Source organism: Aulostomus chinensis, chromosome 5, assembly GCF_037954235.1.
Source record: "Aulostomus chinensis isolate RoL2024-O1b breed Wild chromosome 5, RoL_Achi_v1.0, whole genome shotgun sequence".
Taxonomy (NCBI): domain Eukaryota; kingdom Metazoa; phylum Chordata; class Actinopteri; order Syngnathiformes; family Aulostomidae; genus Aulostomus; species Aulostomus chinensis.
In genome coordinates, this window is record NC_141324.1 from 28368302 (window position 1) to 28393706 (window position 25405).

At 46.9% G+C, this 25405-nt stretch overlaps 2 protein-coding genes across 9 annotated transcripts in view; both read left to right on the forward strand.

Annotated features, from left to right (window-relative positions):
- larp4b (La ribonucleoprotein 4B) overlaps positions 1–7743 on the forward strand; it is a 33135-nt gene extending 25392 nt beyond the window's left edge. For both annotated transcript variants that reach the window (XM_086204446.1, XM_086204447.1), the window contains exon 17: positions 457–7743. In XM_086204446.1, coding sequence (XP_086060572.1) covers positions 457–789 — 333 coding nt within the window. In that variant the 3' untranslated portion in view covers positions 790–7743. The remainder of the gene's footprint in view (positions 1–456) is intronic.
- A 3146-nt stretch (positions 7744–10889) lies between these two features.
- LOC147262055 (disco-interacting protein 2 homolog C-like) overlaps positions 10890–25405 on the forward strand; it is a 135081-nt gene continuing 120565 nt past the window's right edge. For all 7 annotated transcript variants that reach the window (XM_086204448.1, XM_086204450.1, XM_086204449.1 and 4 more), the window contains exon 1: positions 10890–11124. In XM_086204448.1, the coding sequence (XP_086060574.1) occupies positions 11046–11124 (79 nt within the window). In that variant the 5' untranslated portion in view covers positions 10890–11045. The remainder of the gene's footprint in view (positions 11125–25405) is intronic.

Genomic DNA, 25405 nt, shown 5'->3' on the forward strand with positions numbered 1-25405 from the left:
TTTTTAGTTTCTGTCAAACGAGTTCAGTGATTGGAATGTGTGTACGTGTGCATAATATTGATATCTGATTTGCAATATTCCAGTGTTCATTATTATCTGTATTACCAAAAAAAAGTCTAGTCAATCAGTCATTTACACACTGAAAGACAGAAGTCAACAGCGTAACTTTGACGGTTTTCCTCTACACTCAAAACGCTTGCTAAAGTCCATCAGTCATGTATTCGTTTTGAGTGAAGAGGAAACTGGAGATTCAGCCTCAGACGACACCTGCTGACACTGAGCCCAGATTGTGGTGCATCCTGACTAAGAATGATGCAGTTGTTCCTTGGGCAGATAAATCTCAGCAGTCAAAACCAAAGTGGAACGGGTGAGCAGAGGGTGGCACGTTAGCAGCGTTAGCGTTAAGAGCATCTGACTTGTAGAGTATCAGGTGACCGACTGCTTGTCTCCCTCCAGGAACTGAGGAAGCCCTCCTACGCTGAGATCTGCCAGCGGGCCAAGGACACTCCGACATTACAGCAACCCCCGACCCCCAAGGAAGCCAAGCCAGCGTGTGCAGTGTCTGCGGGGGAGGAGAGGAAGTCCCCTGACGCCTCCACCCCCGGAGGGGAGGCCAAGCCCAGAGAGACATACCCCCCATCCTCCAAAACTGGCTCGACGGCCGTCACTTCGGGCAGACCCCCGCGAGAGACCCGAAGGCCGGCGGGGCGGTGGGCCTCCCCGCCTCCACACCCAGGGAAAACCCCCAGCAAAGATCCCCATCACACCCCGCCCAAGTCTCCCCAGTAGGGTGACTCCCTGCCCCCCAGCGAGTCCTCCAACCTCCCCGCTACGCTCCATAGATGCGTTTAAAAAAGGAAACCTGTCAGGGCTACTAAAGTCCCGGAAGCGCCAGTTTCAACCAAGCATAGAGGACGCCGCCTTCTCTGGATCAGGGCTTGCAGACAAAAAGCACTTTACTGTGCATGTAGAGCACCGTTTCATTCTTTTTATTCTATTTATTTGCTGTTTTCTTATTTTTTGTTTTGTTTTATTTCTCTTTTTTCTCTTTTTGCATTACGTAGTTGTGTCAGCGTGTACGTTGACACACGAGTAGTGTAAATGAGTCTGTTGTGCGAAGCAGCGGGGCATTGTTGGAAGCAGTGGATGATGGGAAAGAGTGTTCAACAGACTCCAGCTTGTTTGGCTCTCATAGTGGGGGGGTTTGTCCGAATGTTGAGTTGTGCAACTTGATGTAGCCTAATGATGGTTCATAATCAGCTGATACATATTCACACCCATATGCAAGACGAACACCTCACCACGGCGAGACGGCGATGATCCACCGGTTTACATCCGCTGATGCTCATGCTTATTCACTCTGGATGACTTAAGTTTGAGAATGTCTGCCACAAGTTTATTGGTACAGTTTCTGTTGGTCATCATTTTCTCATCTCTGGGGTGTGTGTGTGTGTGTGTGCGCGTTCGTGTGTGTGCGCGTTCGTGCGTGTGTGCGTTCGTGCGTGTGTGCATGCATTTGTGTGTGTGTGTGTGTGTGTGTGCGTGCGCGTTCGTGCGTGTGTGCATGCGTGTGTGTGTGTGTGCGTGCGGCATTGTTTGCTAATACCGCTAACTAGCCGGCTAGCTCAGTGAGGTGATCCGTGTGGATCCCTGTAGCCAAAACATCACTTGATGATGAAACATATATTGTCAGCCAACATTTATCAGTTTGTTGATGAGTCATGTCACTTCCTGGCATTACTTTTTTGGGGGGAAAAAGCAAGTAAACTCTTCTCATTAACTGTGGAATCAAACGATCAGCAGGCACATACTGTTGAAGCATCTCAGGCTGATGAGTCGACCTGGAACCACTGAGACGCTTCGTCGCCCTCGACAGGGAACAAACTGTAACTCAGAGGTCTGACAACTTCCAGGGGCTTCGTGTACTTCACAGGTTCCGTGTTCTGGCTCAGTTTCTCGTTCGTTCTTCTAGATATGGTGCTAGAATCTGTTACTACAACACACCCGACTCTGTTTGTAGAAATACTTGACGCCCTGTTGATGTCTGATTACCCAACTTGAAGCTAAAAAGGGAAGTTTTGATCCTGAGGAACAAACTGGGAAGCAAATCCAGCTTTTAATGGAGTAACTTAGGAGGATCCTGTGACATCATCATCCGTGTCGATTGTTAGGTGTGTGTGACGGATGGAGGTGGGCGGAGCTTCGCTGATGTTCATCATATTCTGTTCTTGAAAGGGTTGATGCTGTGGTTTGGATTTTGGCTTCTGATTTTATTGATGGTGTGTTAGTTCAAGTGTTGAATATGGAATGTGAGACTGCTGAAGGGACCCAGAATATTTTGGTGAAGCTGAACTGGGAAGGTAAACTGGTGTGTTTGGAATGTAGGTGCAGCCATGTTGGAGAGTGGAGGAGATCTGCCGAGGTTGATGATCAGGTGGTTGACAGCAGCGAGAGGTGGAGCTGCCCCTCCCTGAGGTGGGGATCTTGATCCTCGGCATCTAGTCTTTACTGCTGGAAGCTTTGTGTCAGTGTGCCCCCCCGCCCCATCCGTTTCCTCTAGTTTGTTTGAAGTTGGGAAAATGTTGATGACAAAATGAAGCAAAGTGCAGGTTCCATCTGGCTGCTTCACTCCTGGAATATTGGGAACATTTTGATGGGAGTTACAGGAAAAAAAAATCAACTTTTGTTAAAGCCTCTTCATCGTCCTAGAGCTGGACAAGAGGGTAGAATCCCTCCTTTGGCGAGCTGAGACCCAGGCTAGTTAGCTTAGCACAATGGCTGGTAGTGGGTAGGAAGGTCCAGGATGCTGGTGTGTCCAGCAGGAGTCCTCCTCATCATCAGTAGCAGCAGTCGCTCTTCTAGTCCTCAACAAACGTTTGGTTCTGTTGACCCAAGTTCCAGTGGAGCTTTGGAGGTGCTGCGTCAAATCACTGCGCCCAGTCAGGAAAGTAGTCCCGGCTACGTGTCTGATTCTAACACTTCAACGTCTCCTCATGTTAAACTGTTATTCCAATGTCTACACAACCCTGGTTATATCAATGCAGGCTAACATGGAGCTATGCTAACACTTCCCAACCTCTGCCATTCATTGTGCTAAGCTAACTAGCCTGGGTCTCAGCTCCCGAGAGAAAGGAATCCTTCCTCTTCTTCAGATGTAAAACCCAGAGGAAGAGCAACCAACCTCGTCGTCTGATGTTCTTGGCTGATTCGGGTTTTGTGAAACTCATTAAGCAACATCCTAAAAGTCTGCTTCTGTCGTTGGACAATTCCAGCGAGATTCCCACATCAGAGTGAAGTAGGAGGAGTCCAGATGAAGGCAGGGATCCTGGAGGTTTTGTCTACCGTACCAACAGAAGCACTGGCAAACAAACTAGAGCGCAAAACTTGACAATGACATCATGTCAGTGGTTGTTTTGGGGCGAGCGTTTTCCTCCCTGCTCCTCAGCCGTGTTCTCGTTGATCTTTTAGAGTCGTCACCTCAGATGCAAAAAACCCTGAAAAGAAAACCACTGTAGTGAACACGATCGCTGTGGGGACACCTACGCCGTTGGACGCCACACGTCCCGCCAAAGTCTTCCTGCGAAAAGAAGCATTCTGGGTAACCCCACTAAGTGAGAACAGGAGCTAACGTGGGCCGTGAGTCATCCGTGCGCCCGCTGGGCTCCTGATCAGCTGCTTTTGATTCGGACGCTAAATCTTGAGTTTGCTATTAAAAAAAAAAAAAAAGGAAAAAAAAGAGGAAGGAAAAACTTTTTTTTTTTTTTTTGGATTTTTCAAAAGACTGAGATGCACTTGGATGGGTGATAAATTTTCTTTTTCCTTGGTGGAAATGGTGAAAGAGATGATAATGCACCATATCTACTTATTTATAAACCAATGCTGTTTATTCCGTGAGAATTATCGTTTTCTTCTTAGTGCGAGGGAAGAACTAGAGATGCATCTGGGTCTCTGCATATATATATATATATATATATATATATATATATATATATATATATATATATATATATAAAATTATACACACACACAAAATGTAAAAGATTTCCATCCAGTGTTTGAAAAACTTGAATTTTATTTAAACTTGAAAAATGACTTTGCCTTAACTTTTATACCAAGACGAGCGTAGAGTTTATTTCTTTTCAAACCCCCCCGTCCCCCTCCCTCGAAATGTTAAAATGTTAAAGAAGCGTGGAAACACCGAGTCGTACCAGACGCCACCCGTCTTACTGAACGAGAGGACGAATCTAGCAGCGTTTTCTTTCCCTATTTGTTTTGTAAAATGTACAAAAAAAAAGAAGAATCATTTTGGTCTTTTCCTTGTTTAATAGTTTCAGGTTGTTTTTTTTGGGGGGGGGGGCATAAACCTTGTAAATGCAAAACTAGTCAATACTGTATTAAATATATGCACTTTGAGGTGTGTGCTTTGCTTGTACAGTTGTAAATACTCAGAAAAATATAAGAGGTACCTTAAAATGATTATAAAATATATTGATCTTGTTGAACTATTAATGTTGCTATGGAGCTGGATGTAGGATATAAAACGACTCACTGTTGTGCTTTTGGAAATCTTTTTCTTTTCGTTTTAGTTTGGGTGTGTGGAGCTCTGCTGTGTGGGCAGACTGTCGATATCCGTGTTTCATTCCATTCTTCCTCCCTGCGTTCACCTCTGTGCACAATTAGATACTGACGAGCGCCGTCTAACGAGCGGCTCATAACGAGCTCGCCCTAACGAGTGTCTCCTAGAGAGTGCCCCCTAACGAGCGGCTCCTAGCAAGCACCGTTGGAATGAGTTGCTCCTCACGAGCGGCCCCTCCCGAGTGGCTCCCAGTTAGCGCCATCTAACGAGCGGCTCTTAGCGTGCGCGTCCTAGCGAGCGCCTTCTTGTGAGCGCCCCCTTATAAGCGTGTCCCAGCAAACGCCTCAAAGGAGCGCCTTTTAGCAAGCGCCCTCTCGCGAGCGCGTCCTAGCGAGCGCCCTCTAGCGAGCGCGTCCTAACCAGCCTCTCAAAGCTGCATCGTCTCCTCCTCCAAGGCTTCGGCTTCGTTTGCTGTTTACACGAGGAATGGAACCGATTGTTTCACAGAAGCCTTCCAATTGTTTAGATCGATGGAGCAAACCTCCATTTTTGTGGCCAACAGATATTTCTTGTTCCCTCAATTTTATTATTTCGTGGCCGCAACTTATATTTTGTTTCCTCAGTTTGATAGTTTTAGGCCGGGACATACTTGTTCCCTCGGTTTGGATGCTTTGAGGGACCGTTGGATCTTTTGCCCCTGAGATCATTGAATCGGGGCTTCAAGTGTCACTGAGCCCAGTTCTGTTCTGTGTTGTGGCTGAAACCCTGAAACTGCTGGGATCCAGTTGAGCCTTGTTGCCTCCCAGTTGATGATCCTCTCTGGCCCCGTGGGAACTGACGCTGTGGCAACAGAAGCGATTACACGTCAGATGTTGTTCGCCAGCCGAGGTCGCCGCTCTGAACTCCCAACACCAAATATATCTGTTTTTGAGATTAAAATACTGCTCTTATCGGAAGAAAATGAAACCTGGAAGGTGACCGACGGTGAGGGGAACATGGCAGCATGTCGGCCATGATGCTGATCCTCCACAACGATGTTGACGTGTTCAACAGTACGATGAGACAATTCCTAATTTCTGGAATTCTTGAGAATTGGACAATATGACGCTGAATTTCTGCCTCTGTTGTTTTTTTGTGTGTTTTTTTTTTTTTTGGACCTTCACGTAGCCTGGCTACACAAAGACTGAGTCCTGTACGGTCCATGATTGGGTTCTGTGGCTGTTGGTTTTCTGTCTTTATTCTCTGATCAATGAGAAACTTCTGCTTCTCCACCTCTTAACGTTCGGTTGTGAGGTCATAGTTCACCCTTTTCACCTTAAAAGATGAATCAGTTAACAGAAGCGTTTGAAAGAATGTCGCTACTCGTCTTCTTTGTTTGGATCAGTTGATCGTTGCGGCTCTGCGGCGACACGTCGGAGAGATTCGTCTCATTTCAACGTCAGAAAATGCAAAGTCATGTTGGAAAACGTCTTAAACCAAGATGCTCACGTGGTCCGGCGGCCGGGCGCTGAACCTGTTCGGCCGAGTCATTCAACTCGTTCTACATTTTGCATTCGTCAAAATACACTCGTATTTCCTTGAAAACCTTTTGCGTGTTTCATTCTGTAAGATTTTTGTTTGTCCCAGTAAGAAATTGTTGTTTTCATGTGAAATGGGGAAGTTTCCCGTCAGGTCTGATACCTGCAGCCTTTGGGTGTCGTTGGATTTCATCTCCGGACCAACGGGACCAGGAACCAGCTGGGTTCCTAATTTGGCCTCAGATCTCATCCAGAATGATTCTGGTTCTAGGAGGGTTTTCACGGGTCGGTCTGGGTTTCTTGTTTCTCTGAGAATATGGACAGAAGACGGGAGAACTAGTTTCCCCCGGACAAACGTTGGGCCTCTCCATCCCTGTTACGCGATGGACACGCCCGGTCTGGTCTGCGGCCAGAGCGCCGATCTCACGTGACGTACGGACGTCGTTGAAAAATTAAAGCACATTCGAAGCACAGAGCAACACATCTGGACGCCTTCAGCTGCAGCGCACGGCCCAGGAGGCGGATTATGGACGTCCACCTTTAGCAGGGCGCCGTCGGTCCCAGATGAGACATCAAACAGCCAAAAACCAGCTCACTCTTGTTTTCCTTCTCTTCTACCTGCTTGTTTCTCCTCTTTCTTTACCTTCTGTCCTAAAAACTAAATGTACAGATGTTTTTTTTTGTTGTTGTTGTTTAGTTTTGTTTATTTTTTGGTTGTTTCGTGGACGGTGGCGGTTCAGACACTTTGGCAGGTTGAGATGTTTGTACCACTTCCTGTGCTATCATGTTCCTGTCTGACTGTACATAGCCGGCCGCTCGCCATCTCCAGCTTTTTCTCTTCAAGGTTTTCTTGTCACAGAACGTCCATCAGACTGTTGACACCTGGAGAACTCGTGTGACTGCAGGGGCGGTTCTGCTCCGGTCCCGGCCCGCCTAGAGACTCGGACGTTGACTCGGACCTGTGCATCTCTGAACTGTGAATGTGTGCATGTGAGGGGAAAAAAAGGAATCACCCAGAAGTTCAGAACGGGACTCTCAGAGGGATCGAACACTTTAGCGGCTCCTGTCTCACCGGCACTAACACGGGAGCGCTCGCCCGGCGGCGGCAGCGTTCTCCGGAGCTGCTCATGAACACGCAACGTCACACTTCATATCAGCCTGTCAGTCGCCTCAGCCCCGCCTCCTCCTTCCTGTTTACCTATGTTGACAGTGCCATTGTTTTCCTCAAGGGTTAAAAAAAACGAAAACAAAACTTCAACCCTCTTGTGTTTTTGTTAGTTTGTTTGTTCTTCAGCAAAACAATAATGATGATGCACACTGACTGACTGGAACGAGACTCGAATCACTATCAAGTCACTGTGGTTTAACTCATTAACATGCTACGCTAACAGCTGTGGACAATCGATGACTCCGTGTCGGGGTTCTGGACGGATAACTCGCCTAACGACACCTTTAACAGACGTGGAACAGAGGTTGCGTTCTAGAGGGCTTCTGTTTTTTTGTTTGTTTTGATTTGATTTTGTTTTTCCTTCATCGAGACTGGAATCAAGCGTACATGTCAGCTATAGATAATTTAAGTTACTCTCGTGTCATGATGTAAAACTGTCTAATTTGGAGAAAAAAATGTAGCTTACTGAAAAATAAAGATTTAGGCACTGTTGACCTGCCGGTCTGCTCTTTCCTTTTGTTTTGGGTTTTTTTCTTTCTTTTTTTGGGGGGGGGGGGTGGGGGTGGGGTCTTTACAGGAAGTTGATTTTTGCGTTTTTGTTTGTGATGAATGTGAATAGTTTCATACACCAGCTAAAGTTACTCAATGAAATTAATGCCTGTAACTGACCTTGACCTTTGACCTCCAGAATCTTCTTGCTGTCACTTTGAGTCCCAGTGGACGTTTGTGGTAAATTTAGAGAAATCCTTCAAGGTGGTTCTGAGCGCATTTGACAGAAAGTATCATTTCCTGTTTCCACCAGGTGGCGCTATGACTCATCTGCCCTCAAAATGAATGGCTTCCCCCGTGCCCCAGGCTCCTCCCCCTCCACCATATTTGGCGAAAATCAGTTTTAGTTGGATCCTGCTGACAGACAGAAGCCAGATGTCGCTGCTTCACGTGAAGGTGAATTATTGGATGAAGTACAGAAAGAAGTTGTTTGATTTGAAGTTCCAGAGTTCTAACAGGGCCGTTCGGTCACATGACCCGGCATCATTTTTGCAGGCGAAACTACAAAACAGAAAAGAAATAAAAGCATTTGAATTCCAACGTGTTGGCACACCAAAGCCACTTGTGGAGGAAGTTTAGTGAAACGGCAGCGGTTGGAGCCGAGGCTCCTGTCATTTGTCCCCAGCAAGATGCGTTTACTGACCCTCGTAAAACTGAGTTGGTGTATTTCATCTTCAGGGAAACTCACATGGTTTTAGTGTGACAGAGATCTTTTCCCTAATTGACAAGTAGCACTTGACCTTTGACCTCAGAATTAGCCAAAGCAGCCACTGTCCTCTCTTTTGTGAGTGTGTGTGTGTGTTAGGAGATTAAAAAGTTGATTTAATCAGGGAGTTACATAAAGAACAGGATCTCGTTATCAGACAAAAGATTTAAAGAAACAATCAACTGGACGGCAGCCAGACGTGATGCACACGAATCGTTCTCGCAGGAGTGAAAGAACTCCTCAAATCATCGCAAAATCAAACCGGTTCCATAAAAAGGAAAGCTTGATATGATCAATAAAACTGCTCTTTGCTGGATATGTGAAAACAACAAAAACTTGACTGTGCAGAAAAACACAGTATAGTTTTGTTGCCTTTTCAGGGATTTTGACCCATCAGGTGGAAGTCTGGTTCCTGCCGGCGTGTCTTCCTTGAAACAACCACTCGGGGGCGCCAAAGCTCGGAATTTCTAAAAAAGTGAAAAGTCAGGTTGTCGTCAGCCGTTCAAGGAACAACTGAGGGACTTCGGCAGAGAAGAGTTGTTGTAACGGTCAGGGTCAGAGAGGAAGGGGCCTGAAGGTCCATCACAGCTGTTACAGGAAGCAGAAGCAGGAGAAAGGAGTCCTGGGTAATGGAGTTTGGTTACTGATTCAAGCGTTTTCACTCAGAAATGATTTATTGATCCTTTAAATGTTACCGCAACATGTAAATATGCATACTTATACAAATATAATCTAGAAATGTAAACACAGGAAAACGAAAGACATACATTCATGGGCAAACATGTACATAAATATATGTATCTCAAGTTGAACAGTCGCCATCAAAGAACATCACAGTTTTTTCAAGTTTTGTCAAACTTCTCCATTTTGTTGAAAGTACTGTAAAGGTAGTGTAATCAAGTAATGTAGTACTCTATAAACACAGTAATATCTTAATATTGTCAACGAAATGAGCCAGAGGAAGTTACTTGCCCAATGCTGATGAGAATACTTTGTCTGTACAGTACTTTTCAATACATATGAAACAGTATTTCTGGAGAATGGGGGGGGGGGGGGGGGGGTCGGGTCCAAGAAACTTTGAGAAAGCGTCTGGCGCCCCCTGATGGATGTTTTATTATTTTGGCTCCATTTTTTTTTCATCTCTGAATCCAAACAGCAGCGGCGGTTTGCTGTGAGGCGCACGAGGAGAAAACCTTTGACCTTTGCCCCCCCCCACCCCGAGGTTGACGTCTTGGGTTTGTCTCAATACACGACTGCAGATTCAACCTGCCAGGTGCGGGAAGTCAGCAGTCGCGAGCAGGCAAAAAACAGGAAGCTGTGCAAGTTATCTTTCAAAGTAAAAGCAACGTGAGCACGACCAGTCTCCTTTTACGAGACAATTTTTTTGTTGTGTGTAAATTGACAGGACGTCTTTTCTGTAAAGTATACAGTCAATAATCTACTCATTTTTGCATTATAAAAACTATTGAATTTTAATATTCTAAATATTTTATTATTATTATCTTTCAAAATTGTATTTCTTCACTTTACTTCCACTTTCCCTAAAAAAAAAAAAAAAAAAAAAATCATCTGAATGAACAACATTCGTGTCCTGACCTCATTCACCCCTGCAAACATCAAGCCTTGCCAATCGTGTCTGACGGATCAGTGTCGTAGGACGTTTAGCTGAAGTCGTCGCATCCCAGAGTTTTGAAAGTGTCGTTTAAGAACAAGACACGATAAAAGGTGAGAAGAAACTGAGCCACCAAGGATCCGTGTGAATGTGACCAACAAATGCAAGAAATCACTTTATTCCTTGTTGAATTTGGCTGCTGGAGATTTGTTCTGGCATCAGATGGCACATCGCAAGTACATCAAACATGATGATCCACACACCTGAATATAATCAGCGATTCCTTCTGTTTCTTTTCTCAAAAACTTTATTTATGTGGTGGCATAAAACACAGTGTACCAGCACTGATTTTTTTCCCAATTTTATCAACAACAAAGTGTAATAACAGATCTCTGAAACAGCAGAACTTTACTCAAAACTTCATTTTTGTTGTCGATTTTGCTGAGACTGGCATCAGCTGCTTCTTGTCCAACATTTTCTCCTGTATTTTTTTTTACATATTTGAATGCAGCCTGTTACTTTTATTCAATTTAAGGCATTCATTAGCGAACAGTGCTGATTTTCCCTCCAAATGTATTAACAAAAGAGATATAACAAAATTAAACCAGCAAAACTGTATTCAAGAAACAAAGTCACAAAATATTGAGTTTAATTTGACACTACTGTTTTAGTTCTATTATTTTTGTTGCGGCAGCCGCTCACGTTTGCTCTTACTTTGAAATGCAACACACCGGAAGCAGCGCCACATTTCCCCTAGCTTGTTGGCGGGGACGAGCGGCGCCGCTGCTGCCGCACACAGAGCGACACGCAGAGACTCTGACTGACTTTGGATTTTTGGGGGGGATTCGAGGAGACGCCCGGAGAGAAAAGAGGGGAAAGAGACTGAAAACAGACGGAAGTCGGTCGCTGACAGAGGAATGGCGGACCGGGACCCGGTGCCGATTCCCGCGGAGGTCCGAGCTAAACTGGCCGAGCTGGAGTTGGAGTTATCCGAGGGTGAGTACTTGGATTTCAGCGCGGAGCTCGGCGGCTCTGGCCGGCTTTGCCGCTGTTTCTCGTGGGTCTTGGGTCGCCGCCGGCCCGCCTCGGCTGCGAGGTCAGGCGGGTTCAGAGTTGCAGCCGCGGGGGAAGTTCAAGATTCGGGGGACACACAAGCGGCTGCGGGCTTTGGTCGGTCCGGCTGTGAGTTGGAGGCGAGGGATGTTTTGATGGTGTGGCAGTGAAGTAATCTGATTACTGCACTCGGATGTTAGTTACCATGAGGACCAGGGTACATGTGGAGTCGCTACTGCTCACGAGCACGAGCCGAAGCTGCAGAAACATTCACCACATCACCTGTTTATCACTTTCCTGTGTTTCCAGCACGAACGCGCGCGCGCACACACACACCAGTCCCCAATATTCAATCTGCTACGTCATAAAAGAGAGTACACGTCACAGTTCACGCACCAGTACCAGAGAGTGTTGCTGCTCTCCAGAGCGAAGTCTTGGCTTCTTGTTTTGTCCAAATGCAGAAACTCTCTGGATCGTCCTGTTGTCATGGTGAATTGATTAGTAACCTTTAATTGATTCCTCCATAACTTGACGTCATAGCAGATAAACAGTGTGAGACTACCTGCAAGTCTCTGTGGGGGGCATGGAATCACCCAGTGGGAATATCATGGGAGCGTCATGGGACCAGAGCAGCTCTGGATCCTCTGGGGGGCCCCTGGAGGGCTGGGAACCCTCTGGATCTGCTCGGGCACCACCAGTCCGACCCTCACCAATATCAGCTGATCCCTACAAGAGGGTGCCAGCGATGCCGCGATCATGAAATCGTGCGCCGATATCGATACGGCGGTTGAACTCAGTCATGAGGCCGGTACCCGATGGACCGATGGTTCCTGTTCATGTTGTTGATCTTTGCTCCTGTGGGGTTTCAGCCACTCAGAAAAGAATAAAAAAAAAATCCTTACGATTTTTATGATCAGCTCTGACACACATTCAGTCACACACACACACACACACACACACATTCAGTGTCTCTCTCTCTCTCCCTCTCACACACACACATTTATGCTTCAAGTCAAACTATCCCTTGAAAGCTGAGCTTGTTGAACCTTTTCATTTTTATGAAATTTAAAGGTCATTAAATACCAAATCTTACTTTACTAATTTTGGCTAATTTGCTGTTGAGTTAAAAATGACTGACACACTGTGTTCACCATGATTGAAAATACCTGTTTTAAAGTCAGATCAGTTTTCAGTGAGTTTCTCTAAGTTCTGTTGGGGATCCACAGGGGCCCCAGACCGCGCTTTGAGAACCCAGCTGTGGAGATCCATTTTGAGTTTGTCATTGGAGGCTGCTGTCCGAGCTTTTCTCCTTGTCATGTTGGAAAATCCCGCTCAGCGAAGCTCGCATGCTGCTTCCATTACTGAGTGTGCAGCTGTGACCAGAAGGCAGCAGTCTTCACGTGACACACACACACACACACACACACACACAGACTGTGAGTGGATTTCCATGATATTCCAGTTTTCCTTCCCAACACTGCAGCTTCTTTTTGCAAAATGCTGAAATGCTGCGTCGGTATTGATTTTCTCATTAGCCTCCTCCTCCTCCTCCTCCTCTTCCTCCTCCTCCTCCTCAGATTGATGTGTCACATTGCTGCAGACGCACTCTCGCCCTGGCGAGTATCAGGTGTCATATTCCAGATGCAGTGATTTCCCTGTTTCTGTTGGAGGAAGAGGTTTCAACAGCTGACTGCAAATGCACATGTCGCATTAAACCTTTTGGCTGCTGCTCTCAGAAGCGGGGGGGGGGGCGGGGGGGGAAAAGGTGACACACATTCCCATTTTTCTTCTTTATTGCAGCTTGAATGTAAACAAGCGCGTCTGAGGGAAATGGGGTCAGATGCCCCGTTGCATTATTTACATGCTTAGCTGACGCTGTAAATGCAAAGCTTCCCCGCATCCCGCAGACTTTGACCTAGTTCTTTGAATTCCACGCATCATCCATCCCTGCTACAAAACCCCTTCGCGGTGGGAGGGGGAACGGCGGCAGACCCTCGTCAATTGTTAGGTGTCTGCACGGCGTTGCCAGGTGCGCGCGCATCCGGACCAGGAGCCCTCGAGCAAGGCAGGGTGTTCTGGCTTCAGTGGTGGGTCCTTGATGAGATGCTGCATGGCTTCTTTCAGGTTGTTGGCTTTGAAACTGGATTGTCATGAGGGAGCAGGGTGAGGGGGGGGGGGGGGGCGCCGTCACACACCAGGCGGTAAACTCTGCTTTCGTGCAGCAAACGCAGATTTACTGACACGTTTGGGAGAAATCTGACCGATATTCTTGATATAAAAGAAGAAGAAACTGCATGGGAACATTTAATTGATCAGCACGTGGTAACGCGATCAATGTCTCGGCCGCACGTATCTTCGTCTCTGTTCCTCTTGACATTTCTAACCCAGTATTTCGATCGTTGATGACATCATGAGCCTGAAGTCCTCCAGACCCATCTGGTCTTGATAAGCTGTGATCTTTACTCTCCTTCGCTACGTCACCTCGCTCCTCCGTTCCAGGTCCAATAATTACAGCAGAGCCGGACTCCAGTGTCCATATGTGATTTATCGTGCCGGTCCTGGGCCTCAGAAGCTGTGATTTATTCTATGAATAGCTGGAAATGTGAAGGCGAGCTGGAGCAGCCGCCTGGATCTGTGCAGTCGCTTCCCAGAATGCATCTCACCAAACTGAGGTCGTCGCGGTTCAGAGGGCTTCCAGCTCTTGGGAATTGTCACAAAAATCCCTCTTGACTTCAGATTTTTTTTTCATCTGAGCTTCATTTTCAAGCAGTTAAGATCCAACTCTTGATATTTTTTTTTCTTCGCTGATTTCAGTGTTTTATTATGAAATGAGGATCTAGGACACTCTATCGTGCACTGACCAACTCACTTAATTAGCATTAGCTCGTTAGCAGCCAGTGCAGCAGTGGGATAACCAGGCTAAAACTCAAGGCAGTCCCCCAAAGAGAGTAAATACTGCTATTTCCTTTCAGATGAATGTCTCCTTCATTGTGCCTCTTCAGAAAGTCCTGATTATTTTTTTATGGACTCTTCCAACAAAGACGTCTTGTGTCATTAGCTCCCTCTCAAGCCTCTGAGGGACAGAGATCTGTGACTGTTAATAAAAGGCCAAACTCACCAAACCTCCTGCAGCTCCGTCTAATGAATTCAACCGCTGACATTTCGCTGAATCTGGTACGAGTCATGGGCTCAACAACTGACTCGCTGTCTTTTGTCCTCGTTAACTTTCTGTCATTCCAGAGCATTTGCAGCAGTTTGGTACGTAAATTAAAAACATAAATATCTCGGAATTACATCCCAAACATTTGAGAACCCTCTGGTGGCCCAGCCTCCCTGGAAGAACTAGCAGGGGTGAAAAACACCTATAATCTTGCGTAAACGACTGATGCCCTCTTGAGGCCAAATGAACTACGGCTACAGGAAAGCAGGAAGTCACACAATGTCAATTTAAAAAAAAAAGAGAACCCGTATATGGAGGTGGAGGAAGCGATGGATGGATTGATCGGTAAGCAGCTGTCATGGTGAGACCGTTGCTGTTTTGACGATATTTGCGTGGCTCTGTTGACGGGGAGTCGGAGTGGCGGTGACGGGTTTGTGTTGGCCCCCCTTTTTCAGCAAATTATTGCTCATATAAACCCAAAACATGATCTTCTTCCAGGGTTTTGTGGCTGAGACTCGCGGGACGGTGCGACCAACGTACAGCTGTACGGCTGGTGTTGAATTGGCTCTATGAGCTATTAGATAGGTTTTAAATTCATTTTTTTTTTAAGCTCTAAATAAACTCGCCCTTGTGATACATCGGTGACAACACATCAGACATCAAGAATTATTCTTTCTATTTTCAGCACAAAGTTCTAACTCAGTTTGATCAGGAAGAAGCAGTGCAGCAGTGGATGAATGTCAACAGGACCGTATCGACCAGATATTTAAGGTGCGCAGGTCCACATCCTGCTGCTTCGTCCAGCTGATGTGACTAAAAACATCCAGAGCTTTTTCTTGTGCCTGGAGAAACCAGGCATCAGTGTCAGAACACGTCCTGCAGCCTTCTCGTCCTGCATTGTAACATCTCACCTTAAGAGCGGCAGTTGCCATAGAGATGTTATTTTCTCTCCTCCTTCCTGGGAGATTATGACCTGTGGGGACAGAGTGAAGTCTGTTCTTCTTTAGTGGCACAGAGCTCCGTCGCCCAGCGGGGCCGTAAATTCACATTTGCTCTCTTTGTTTGCTCCTTGTATGAGAGGAGTGAATCAAGACTCGGGGACGTGCTGTCACTCAGGCCGCGGTGTCCTCACTCGACTCCTGCTGCAGGAATGGCTGCTGAAATTGTGTCTTAGTTGCTCACGCAGGTCGTGTCAGCATGAGTCTGAGGTGAGCAGTGAGGTGACACCAGCCTGTGATGATGATGGCGATGATGATGATGATGGTGATGATGATGATGATATTAACACAGGTCATAAAACTCACTCAGCAAAGAGGAGAGAAGCTCGAGAGAGAGAGAATATTTTCTGTACCGAGCAGCAGCTGCCTGTAGTTTCCCTCAATGTCTTTGTCCTACAACACGCTGGACACGCAGTTCTGCTGTAGGCCTCGTCCTCTTCAACCCTGCTGTCCAGGGTCCTCGAGCCTCCAGGCCAGACTGGAAATGGACTTGTAATAAATCAAGGGAATACCACATTTGAAATTACTATACTTCAACCTTTGGCTTCACCGTCAGACCAGTTATGAGGACTATTATGAACTGGGGGCTCGCCGTCATTATTCTCTACTTCATCGGGAGCAAAGATGGGCGAAACACCTTGTGCCAACATTCTTACTTGCGCGGACGTTCCGTATCATAGCAACCAAACGCTCCTGGTGTTTTCAGCTGGAAAGAACAGCTTTGTTGGGCACAGGCCCTCAAACTGAGTGGATAATTTTGGAGTATTAGTCAGAGAGGGGATGAGAATGCGTAGTATTTGTAGTATGTCAACTTCTCTGGTGCACTGGAAAAAATTGCAACGTGAAACCAAAACTCGCTGTTGTACAAATGTGAACCTCGGTTTGCTCCAATGAAAGAGAGTTTCTCATCTTTTGATGAGGGTTCTTCCAAATTTGTGGGATCAGTTTGTGTTTGGCGGGTCCCGGTCCAAACCAGAACCGTAAACACATGGTTTGGTGTGGAAGAACTTGACTGCAGTGCGCCGAGCTGCTGATCTCCACCTCATCCAGCACCTTCGGGTGACGAGCTACCGGCCACACCAGTGATGAGCCTGGTTGTGGCTGAACGGGAGCAAATCCAGCTGCCAGCATCAAGTGGAAAGAATGAAAGTAGCAGCGGCTGAAACAGCAGCACATCAACGTCTGTGGTTTCTGGAACAAGATGTTCAACAATTGCATGTGTGTAATGTTCGGTGTCCACATATCTTTGGCTATTTAGTGTCAGCCTCGATGACGGCCTGGTGAACGGAGCGAGTCGCCGCGTTGATGTGTGGTGCGGCGCCGCCAACACTCCAGCTGCCAGTACTGTGATAGACGGAGCGATGTCACATCTGTTTGGGCCACAGGTACCCCTGAGTCTAATTTACTCCCGGAGATCAGTAACTATAGGATTATGGAATGCAGACTAGAATGAGGCTGTTAGCATCTGAGCGCGGTGGAAGAATGCGGGAGAAGCATGGAGTGCTGCGTCCATTTACACCGTCTGTGACCGCTGACATGTTTTCCGCCGTTAACTCGGAATTAGCAAAAGCTCCTCAAGCATCTCCATGTTTGCAATCTTCTTTCGTCTTTGGGTTTTTTACAATAATCCACATCTGGAAGTCTTGTGTGTGCTGCCCTCTGGTGGAATCCTCCAGTAACCTCCTCCTGTAAGTGAGAGCAAAGCAGGTACGTCTGCTGCTTAAAGACACCTTTAAAACCAGGACCAGTCAACACGTGTGCTGCACCACAATAAAATGACATCCACAACCCCGGTGTCCATGCAGCACTGCCGTATTGCTCCACCACTGGGCACTAAAACAAATACCACTGCGTGGGTGCATAATTACAAACACATCTTCTCTATCGAGCCACCTAGTCCCGCCCCTGTGGACCAACATCTGGAGACAGGGTAGGACGTTGACCTCTAACTGACGGCTCCTCTAAGATGAAACTGTTCGTTAGGATGATTTCATTCTGAGATCTCGTCAGCTCTGCCGTGTGTTCCCTGGCTGGGCAGCGGCCTGTTCTCCCTCTGCCGGGGACTGACAACCTCTAGCAGACTGAAACAAACGCACATTCAACCCGCTGACATTTCCAGCCCTCGGATTTGTTGTGCTGCACGGCTGACAGAGCGAGGGCAGATGAATATTTATGCGGCTGCCTCCTGCGAGAAGCCACCCAGCTGGGAGAGACATTGACAGCTGATGACAAACATGTGGACTGACTGGAGGGCTGGAGGGAGGGGGGAGGCCTGCCAGTCATCCCCCACTGCTCATATCTCAATATTTCAGTGTGTTTGTACTTAGATTCTCACTTCGTTTATCCATTAAAGGTTTTTATTTTGTGTCTTTCATCCATGATGATTGTGGATGCTTATTATCTAGTGAAAATTCTCAGATCCCGCAGTCGTGATTACACAGTGAAAGATCTTTGTCGAGACTTCCTGTGCGGAATGATTGTCTTAACTGCTTGAGCCCTCAGTGTTGATCCTCCTCCTCTCCTGATCTGAATGGAGATGGCGTTTGTGCTTGCTCAGGCGGTTTAGACCCGCCCGGCGGCTCACTGTAATGTGCTTCTGCTGCTCCATCTGCATTAAAGCAATCAGAAGCCCCCCAATCAGCATTTTCATTAGCCGGGCCTCCTGTCAGCCTGATCAATGTCACATTTCTGAGCTCTAGCTTACGGCACCTTCTCCAGCTTGAGCCCCTCCATCACCTAATTGGCTGCAGCAAACAAGCGTGAATCATAAAAATAAGTTCTCTCCAAGATTGACAACTCATCAACTTTCTTTACAATTCCCAGATTGTGTTGCAATTGCATGAGTTGCTTTGTGGCTTTGAGTGTTTACTTGAATCTCCGGCCAGCTTCTTGATGCCGTTGGCAGCTGGTTCTGTTTTCTGCAGAGAAAGGACAGTGTTTCCAGACATGAGCTCTGACTGGACGCTCCGCCCGGCTTCATGAAATCAAAAATCGATGTTTCTTTTCTTTTTGGAATCAAGACACTCAATTGTCATTGCCTCGCTGTTATGGCGAGACAAAGCTGACATTTTATTTGACTTTGCCTTTTGAAAAGAGCATAGTAAACCAGTGTGAAACGTTTTGAAAGCATGTTTCCTTTTATAAGCATCCTGACAGTTTGTGCTCCACTTATGATGCCTTTTTTATATTAAAACACATTTCAAAAAGTGACATAACTTGGCAAGCTTGGCCTGCCACACGACAGCTGGGACCTCCTGACCTGTGGGAAACACGGCTGCGCTTGCAGTATAAGACACAGTTTCAATTAAAGGGATAGTTTGGTTATTTTGATGTCAGCTGGTCATTTGGAATCGGAGCGATGCACCAGCGGGAAGAGGAGGAAGGTGCTGCTGTGGTACCAGCACCAGCACCAACACGTCCTGTAGCCGCTAACAAGTTCACCATCTAAAGTCGAGCCGTCCCTTTTCCCTCCAGTTACGCTTTGATCGTTGCTGTTGCCCTGCACCCCGTCAGGCAGACCTTTATAACAGGTGCTACATTCTTTAACCGCACAACGTCCGTATTCCTACGCAGAGATGCAGCTGTATGACCCCGGCTGTGTTCGTGTCTCATACGACCCCACATCAAAATAACCAAACTGTCTCTTTAAGGTGTGTGAGTGTCTTATTCTGTTAGTGTTCCCGATTGCTGACTGAAGACACGCCCACATTACTCAGCTGATGTCCACGTCCCCTTCCTGCAGTCATGTGACCTGAAACACATTTGGAGTGTTCTCTTGCTAGGAATCAGTGATGCAGCCTGCTTGGATATTTTGATGATGGGTGATTGTGCTGCCAGCTGATGTTCACCGATGTTAATATCCTCTGGACCAGCGTGGTGAAGCAGTTGGACAACATACGTGTTGCAGAATGCTGCAGAAACTCTGGTGGGGGGTTCGGAGTTATTACCATCTAAACATGTCTGCACACGCTCTGATGCCGTGGCCACGGTCAGAACACCCCACATGTCTTACTCCCATGACTGCTGACTCCCACCGGCGCCATATTCTGCTTTCTTATTCATGACTGTGTCTTACTCAGATTCTTAATTACGTTACTATTGAAATATAGCCAATTAAGTGTTTCTGTTTCAAGTGCTAAGTTTTTATAAACCGTGACAAAAGGCCGAACAAATGGCAGCAGCTTGTGGAAACGGCTCCATGGAGAACTCACTGACTTAAAGCCGTCATTCATTCAGAGTCTGTGGTAGATTCCACGGTTCCTGTTTGGTGTCATGTACGTTCATGTGTAGGTGCATGTTTGCTGTGAGCTGTTGGGGTGTTTGCTGCGTCCACGTGGGCTCTTCTCCCTCCAGCCTCCGGCGAGAGAATCTAACCTACATGAAACAGACCCGTCTGTTCCTGGCCTGACAGCTTGACGTAATGTAACTGCTGTCGGAAAAACCTTCTAATGACTACATGCAGCGCCGCTCTGCCATGTTGCTTCTTCTCAGGGAGGTGATGTCATCGCTGGAGCAGGCGGGAGGGAGATTTGGGGGGGGGGGGGGGGGTTTGGTGTTGGATTCTGGTGGATTGCATCATTAAGCCACTCAGACAGGCACTTTCAGCATGTTTTCCACCCTCTCGTCTCCACTCCAACACTCTCGCTGGTCATTGAAGCCAGTGTGCTGCAAGGGGAGGTGGTGGTGGGGGGGGGGGGGCTGCTGTCGTTGAAGTGAGATCTCAGGAGGGGAGGGAGAGGAGAAGAGAGCAAAAAAAGTTCATTAACACCTCCTCTGCCTTTTCACTGTGAAAGTAAACCATGCTTTCTTTCTGTTCTTTACAAAACAAACGGGCTTCCTTTGCTTGCTGGTTCCCATCCTGCTGCTCGCTGTTGTGTCAGCTTTGACCCCGTGACCCCGATTCCTTAACCCCGACTGGACTTGATGATGTGATGAATATTTTCCTTCCTGTGCTGCTGATTGGAGGATGAGTACAAGCTGCTGCTGGTTTCATATTAAAAGCAGCCAAACTTCACTTAGTTAGTTAGTTCACCACCGTGTTTCAGCCACCTGTCTGGGGCTCTCCAGGGAACAATTAATGATCTCAAGGGTGACACAGTTCTTCCATCGGGTGAGAACGGGGGGGGGGGGCAGCTGAACTCTGCCCAAATTGGGCTTTAGGGCTTTTGTCTGCACAGACAGTAGTCAGCCTGAGCCGCACAATAGAGCACTTAATCCACTTAAATAGCACAGCTTTATTAGATTCACTGCAGAGCAACGAGATACCGAGCTTCTGTGTGATTGATGTGGTTTGCCGACGGCTGCTGGACTCACAGTGTTGTGTTCTAGCCTTGACAACAGAATGTTGCGCCGGGTTTACTTCATCCTCTTGACGTGATATTTACTTCCTTTGATGTCGTTCCTGCTCTCACTGGAGTCTTTGACTGTTTTATAAAGGACAAAATTTTCCATTTGGCAACAGGTTTTGCAGTTTGCTGACTGAAGTCCAGGATAGAGACAAATGGGCGTGAGGTCTGTGTGGGGGGTTGGATGTCATCAGAGATTTATCGGTTCCGATTTTAATTATTGTTTCTTATCGATCCCCCGTTGTGATGCCAGAATACTAAAGAAGGTCCAGATGATGATAGAGGAATGGGTTGTAAAACCGGTAAACAAGTGATCAGTGTTGAACGTCCAGTTCTCTCGTGTCTGAGTCAGAGGGTCGTTGGTTAAATGCCTGAAATAAAATTTGGTTTACGTGAGCTGAAGATATTTAGAGTTTTGTTCTATGAAGTAAGATACAAGAATGAATGAACACCAGACTGGTGGATGTTGGCGTGGTGGAGAGGCTTAAAAACCTGGGTTGCTAACAAGAGTCTGAAGGAGCCTACAGAGGTGGTGGAGGTCATTGAAGGTCCTCAGGGGAAACACAAGAAATCTGAAGCTTAGTGGTGGTGACCTGGAAGTCATGTGACCCTGGTGTAGTTCCTTCATAGGCTAACATTAGCTTAGCACTGCTAAGTATAGCATTCAGGCTGCCAGCATCATTAGAGAGGTTCATTAGTTAAGATGATCCTGAGGAACTGAACCTGGAAGATCATCAACTGTTGTTCACCAGAGCTGATTTACTGATTCAATCACCCACAGTCACATGGAGCGATCCCATTGGCTGCTGGGGGAGGAACCAGGAAATGACCACTTCCTGTTGGTGGAGGAACCAGTAGATGACCACTTCCTGATGGATTACAAACACACTTCATCCCTGACTTGCTAACTTCCTGTGTACTGCATAAGGCACGAAACAACACTCTGTGTCTAAGTGCTGTTACCTGAGCAACCAAGGACTTGTTACTGGAATTGTTCCTGTGAGGTTTTTTTTTTCGGGCAGGTGTGAACTCAGCGATCTCGCTCATTAGAAGAACTGGACTTGGACCGGTTGTAGCAGTGGTTCCGCTCCAGTTACAGACAAACTCTAGTACAACGTGTTTGTCCCAGCAGGACTCAGCTAAACAGCTCCTGAAACCAGCTTTGCATTTAGGAGAAATAAACTGTTGCAGGTTGTGTAGAAAAGGACAACATTTATGCAGAAACTTGGTACGAATATGCACCCGTGCCGCGCTTCTTCCTGCAGCTTCCTGCTGTTGTGTCCTGGCCCCTGAAACATCTGACCAATGAACGGAGAAAAATGAGCTTGAAGACTTTCATTAGCAACTATCAGATCTTAAAAATAAGGCTCCAGTCACTGAAATAATATCCTAATTGCTTTTATTTCTCCTGTGATGGGTTGGATGTTGCCTCAGTGCAACAACCCTACCCCTACAGTTACTGTCCTCAAGCTGGTTTTGCACTCTGTAGGTCAGAGCAGGAGGCAGCCTGGTCGGTACAGAGAGAACAAGTGATGAATTCCATCTGTGCCCCTTCGTACGAGCCCCTCTCCTCTCTTTATCCCTTGAATCTGCTCAGAATGCCCTCGTCCTTGAAGTCTTTTCTCCAACTGGTTTCAACCACTTTAGAGATTACAACGAAAGTAGAGAAGAAGAAAAAAGAGGATGGATAAGGGAAGCATTGTGCTGCGAATGTTAACAATGCCACGGCCTGCTGGAGCCGAGGTCTGGCCAGTTGCTTGTTTGTCTCTCAGTGTGTCAGGGTGATAAACTTTTAAGCAGCGCAGATCCAAAAGAGCCTGCCAGGAAAAGCTGCCTGGCAGATTAGTTGCAGTTCTACGTGGACAGCGTTTCACTGAGCACCTTCCAAAACAAGGCACTCCCACACTGCATAAAACCATGAGTGTGACCTGCCAGGCAGCGCCGTGTTCAGGCTTACAATCTTCAAATAACAACAGTTGTTTCCAGAGCAGCTTCTATTGAGCCAGGAGTCTTGATCCGGGACAGCTGGAGAGATCTGCTCCGCCACTGTCATGGAAAGTTTGGTTGCGACACACATTCCTGCGAGGAAATGAATACAACATTGTCACCTCTCCCTCTGTAAACTCTGAGAATAGACTGTGAACACAGGAGGACGCACTCATGGCTCTACATAAGCTGATTATTCATTCATACCAGGGAGGCACCAGTAATGTTCCCCAGCTCCAGTAATCGTATGAGGGAGGACGGATTCCTCGCCCAGACAATTCTATTTTTAGAACTCATCTTAAAACACATGGCAGCAGGGAACAGCAGTATAAAACCGTCAGTTACTATTTTATGTAAAGAGTTTATTCACAGCTAACAACAACTACTGCAAGGTATTGCATCATGGGAATGTTAGTAAAAAGATATGCAGTGTCAACTGCGGAATGTAAGTGAGCAAGGAGGTGATCTCCTGGCCGGGGGATACAAAGGATTGTTGGTGGTGGTCATGTCAGGCGGGTTAAAAGCCACGTGTGTGTGTGTGTTAGACCAGGGGTCAAGCGCTTCTGTTGCTCACGCTGAGTTTTTCAGACTAATACTCTCGAATCAGTTCTGACAAAACCATAAGAGTAACAAAGCATGGCTGCTTTTATTGTGGAGGCAAAACGGCTGCGCTGGAAGTGGTGTTTGTGGGTAACTGATCCAGAATCCAGGAGAGAAAAAGTTTCTTCAATATCCCCTCCGGTTTCCTCATCACAGCGAGGAGTGGAGGAATGGCTGGCGCGGACTCATCCCTCGTTCAGTCCACGTTCTTGCCTGAACCAGAGAAGCCAGGATCGCTCTTGAACCACAGTAATCTGTGTTTTTGGGTCAGAGAGCCATGGCGGCAACATCAGATCCTCCACCGGGATGTGGAAATCCTCCAGTTGTCCGTTAGTGTCCGGCTTTCTGGAGACGAGTCAGTTGGCTCGGGATGAGCTCGCACGCTCTGGAGAGAAGCTTTGGCAGCTGCTTCCCAAACTGCCGGAGGAGGAACCACAGGAGAACTTCGACCTCCGCCTCCCTCTTTGAATACAAACCATGTCGCTCCCCTCCAACCGATGAGCTCCAACCCTGGGCCTGACTGTTGGGACTCTGGAGCTCAGCCAAGTGTGGCTCGTTGGGACGTTGGAGGTTTACAGTACTCCAGATGGTGTCTTTTACATATGTAAATAAAAACGCCTCTGTATATGCCCCCCCTCCCCCATGGTGTGATGACCTACCTCAGGTGCCGCTTTTCCACAACAGTTGGGAATTCTCCTGCCTGTCCCAACTCGGTTGTGCTTGGAGCTCAGTGGCTTGCCAGAGTTGACATAAATACAAAGTTTGTGTGTTTTTCAGGGTGTTTTTGATGGAAGGAAACAGCAGTTAAACAGAAACTTTCAGTGTGTGTGTGTGTGTGTGTGTGTGTGTGTGTGTGTGTGTGTGTGTGTGTATGTGTGTGTGTGTGTGTGTTTTTGTTTGCTCTAGCACCTCAGTCTTTTTTTGAGAGGAACCGTGGAAGAACTAGACACCTCCCCAGCAGTGAGCGGTTGTTTCTGTGTGTACACAACCATGGGCACACCGTGACTGTAGTTGTGTGTTTGATGTGTGTGTCGTAGAGTCACAATCCGATGACAAAGTGACTTAGGAACCAGGCCTAAAACCCGGAACTCGTAGAGCGTTGCTGAACAGCCGGTTCCCTCAGCTCCAAGTGGAAGGGTTTTCAGTTCAGTTCCTCAGATGATGTTCGCGTTTCACACAAGCTCAATATGTTTTGTGTCTTTTTACTCAGAAATAAAAAAGAAGCTTGAAGTGTTTGCGTTTTAAAAGCAGGTCGTTCCAAGCGGCTAAAGACGACTGCCACCATCATCACGGTGAAAACAGAAGGAACTGATGGGTTCTATGACAGAACATCTATAATAGTGTGAGGCATCCAGATGATGGGCTGTGTTGTGGCTGTGATCTCATATTTGGATCATTCGCAGCTCTTTTTATATTTATAATCTTTAAATTGCACTGACACCTTTTTAACCATTGATGGATTTTGACCAGGGAATGAACCTGATTTGCATGTTTATGCGGTTGGCTGCGCTCCATGGCCAGAGGGCCGATATATCTGGGTGTAATCAACACTGTCATGAACAAAGAGAAACGGTCTTTGGATAATTACTGCACGGAGAAAATGACTTTGTGGAAAAGTTTCTAATTTGCAGCTCTGTTCTAATTTGCAGATTTGAAGCTCAAACAACAGTAGCAATGTTGTGTTGTGGTTCACAGGGCAGCCTGGAACAACGTCTCCTGTCTGGAAGGTCACAAGTTCAAGTGAAAAACACTGAACCCTGGCGAGCTGCAGCTCTCTGAAACACGATCCCCTCACACGCCGGGCAGTAAAAGACCTTGTTAAGCCCAAAAAATCAACACCATAAAAGTTCTAGTTAATCTGACAGTGCAGCACCTTTGTTCCGTCCTGCAGCAGCGATGCAGCAGGTCGCCTGAGGGGAAAGAAAACAGGGTCAAATGAACCCAAAACCCCCAAAGTCTCACCATCAGTACCGACTGGTGGTGTTCAGTGTGTTCTCCCTGCACGGTGGTGGAGCCGCTGCATGGACAGCAGTCCTGACACCAGGCTGACATGCAAATGTTCAACACTCGTTTAAGCCAAAGAAGCTAGCAGGATCGTTTCTGGTTGGGTTTTTTGTGGCTTTTCCTAAAAATGT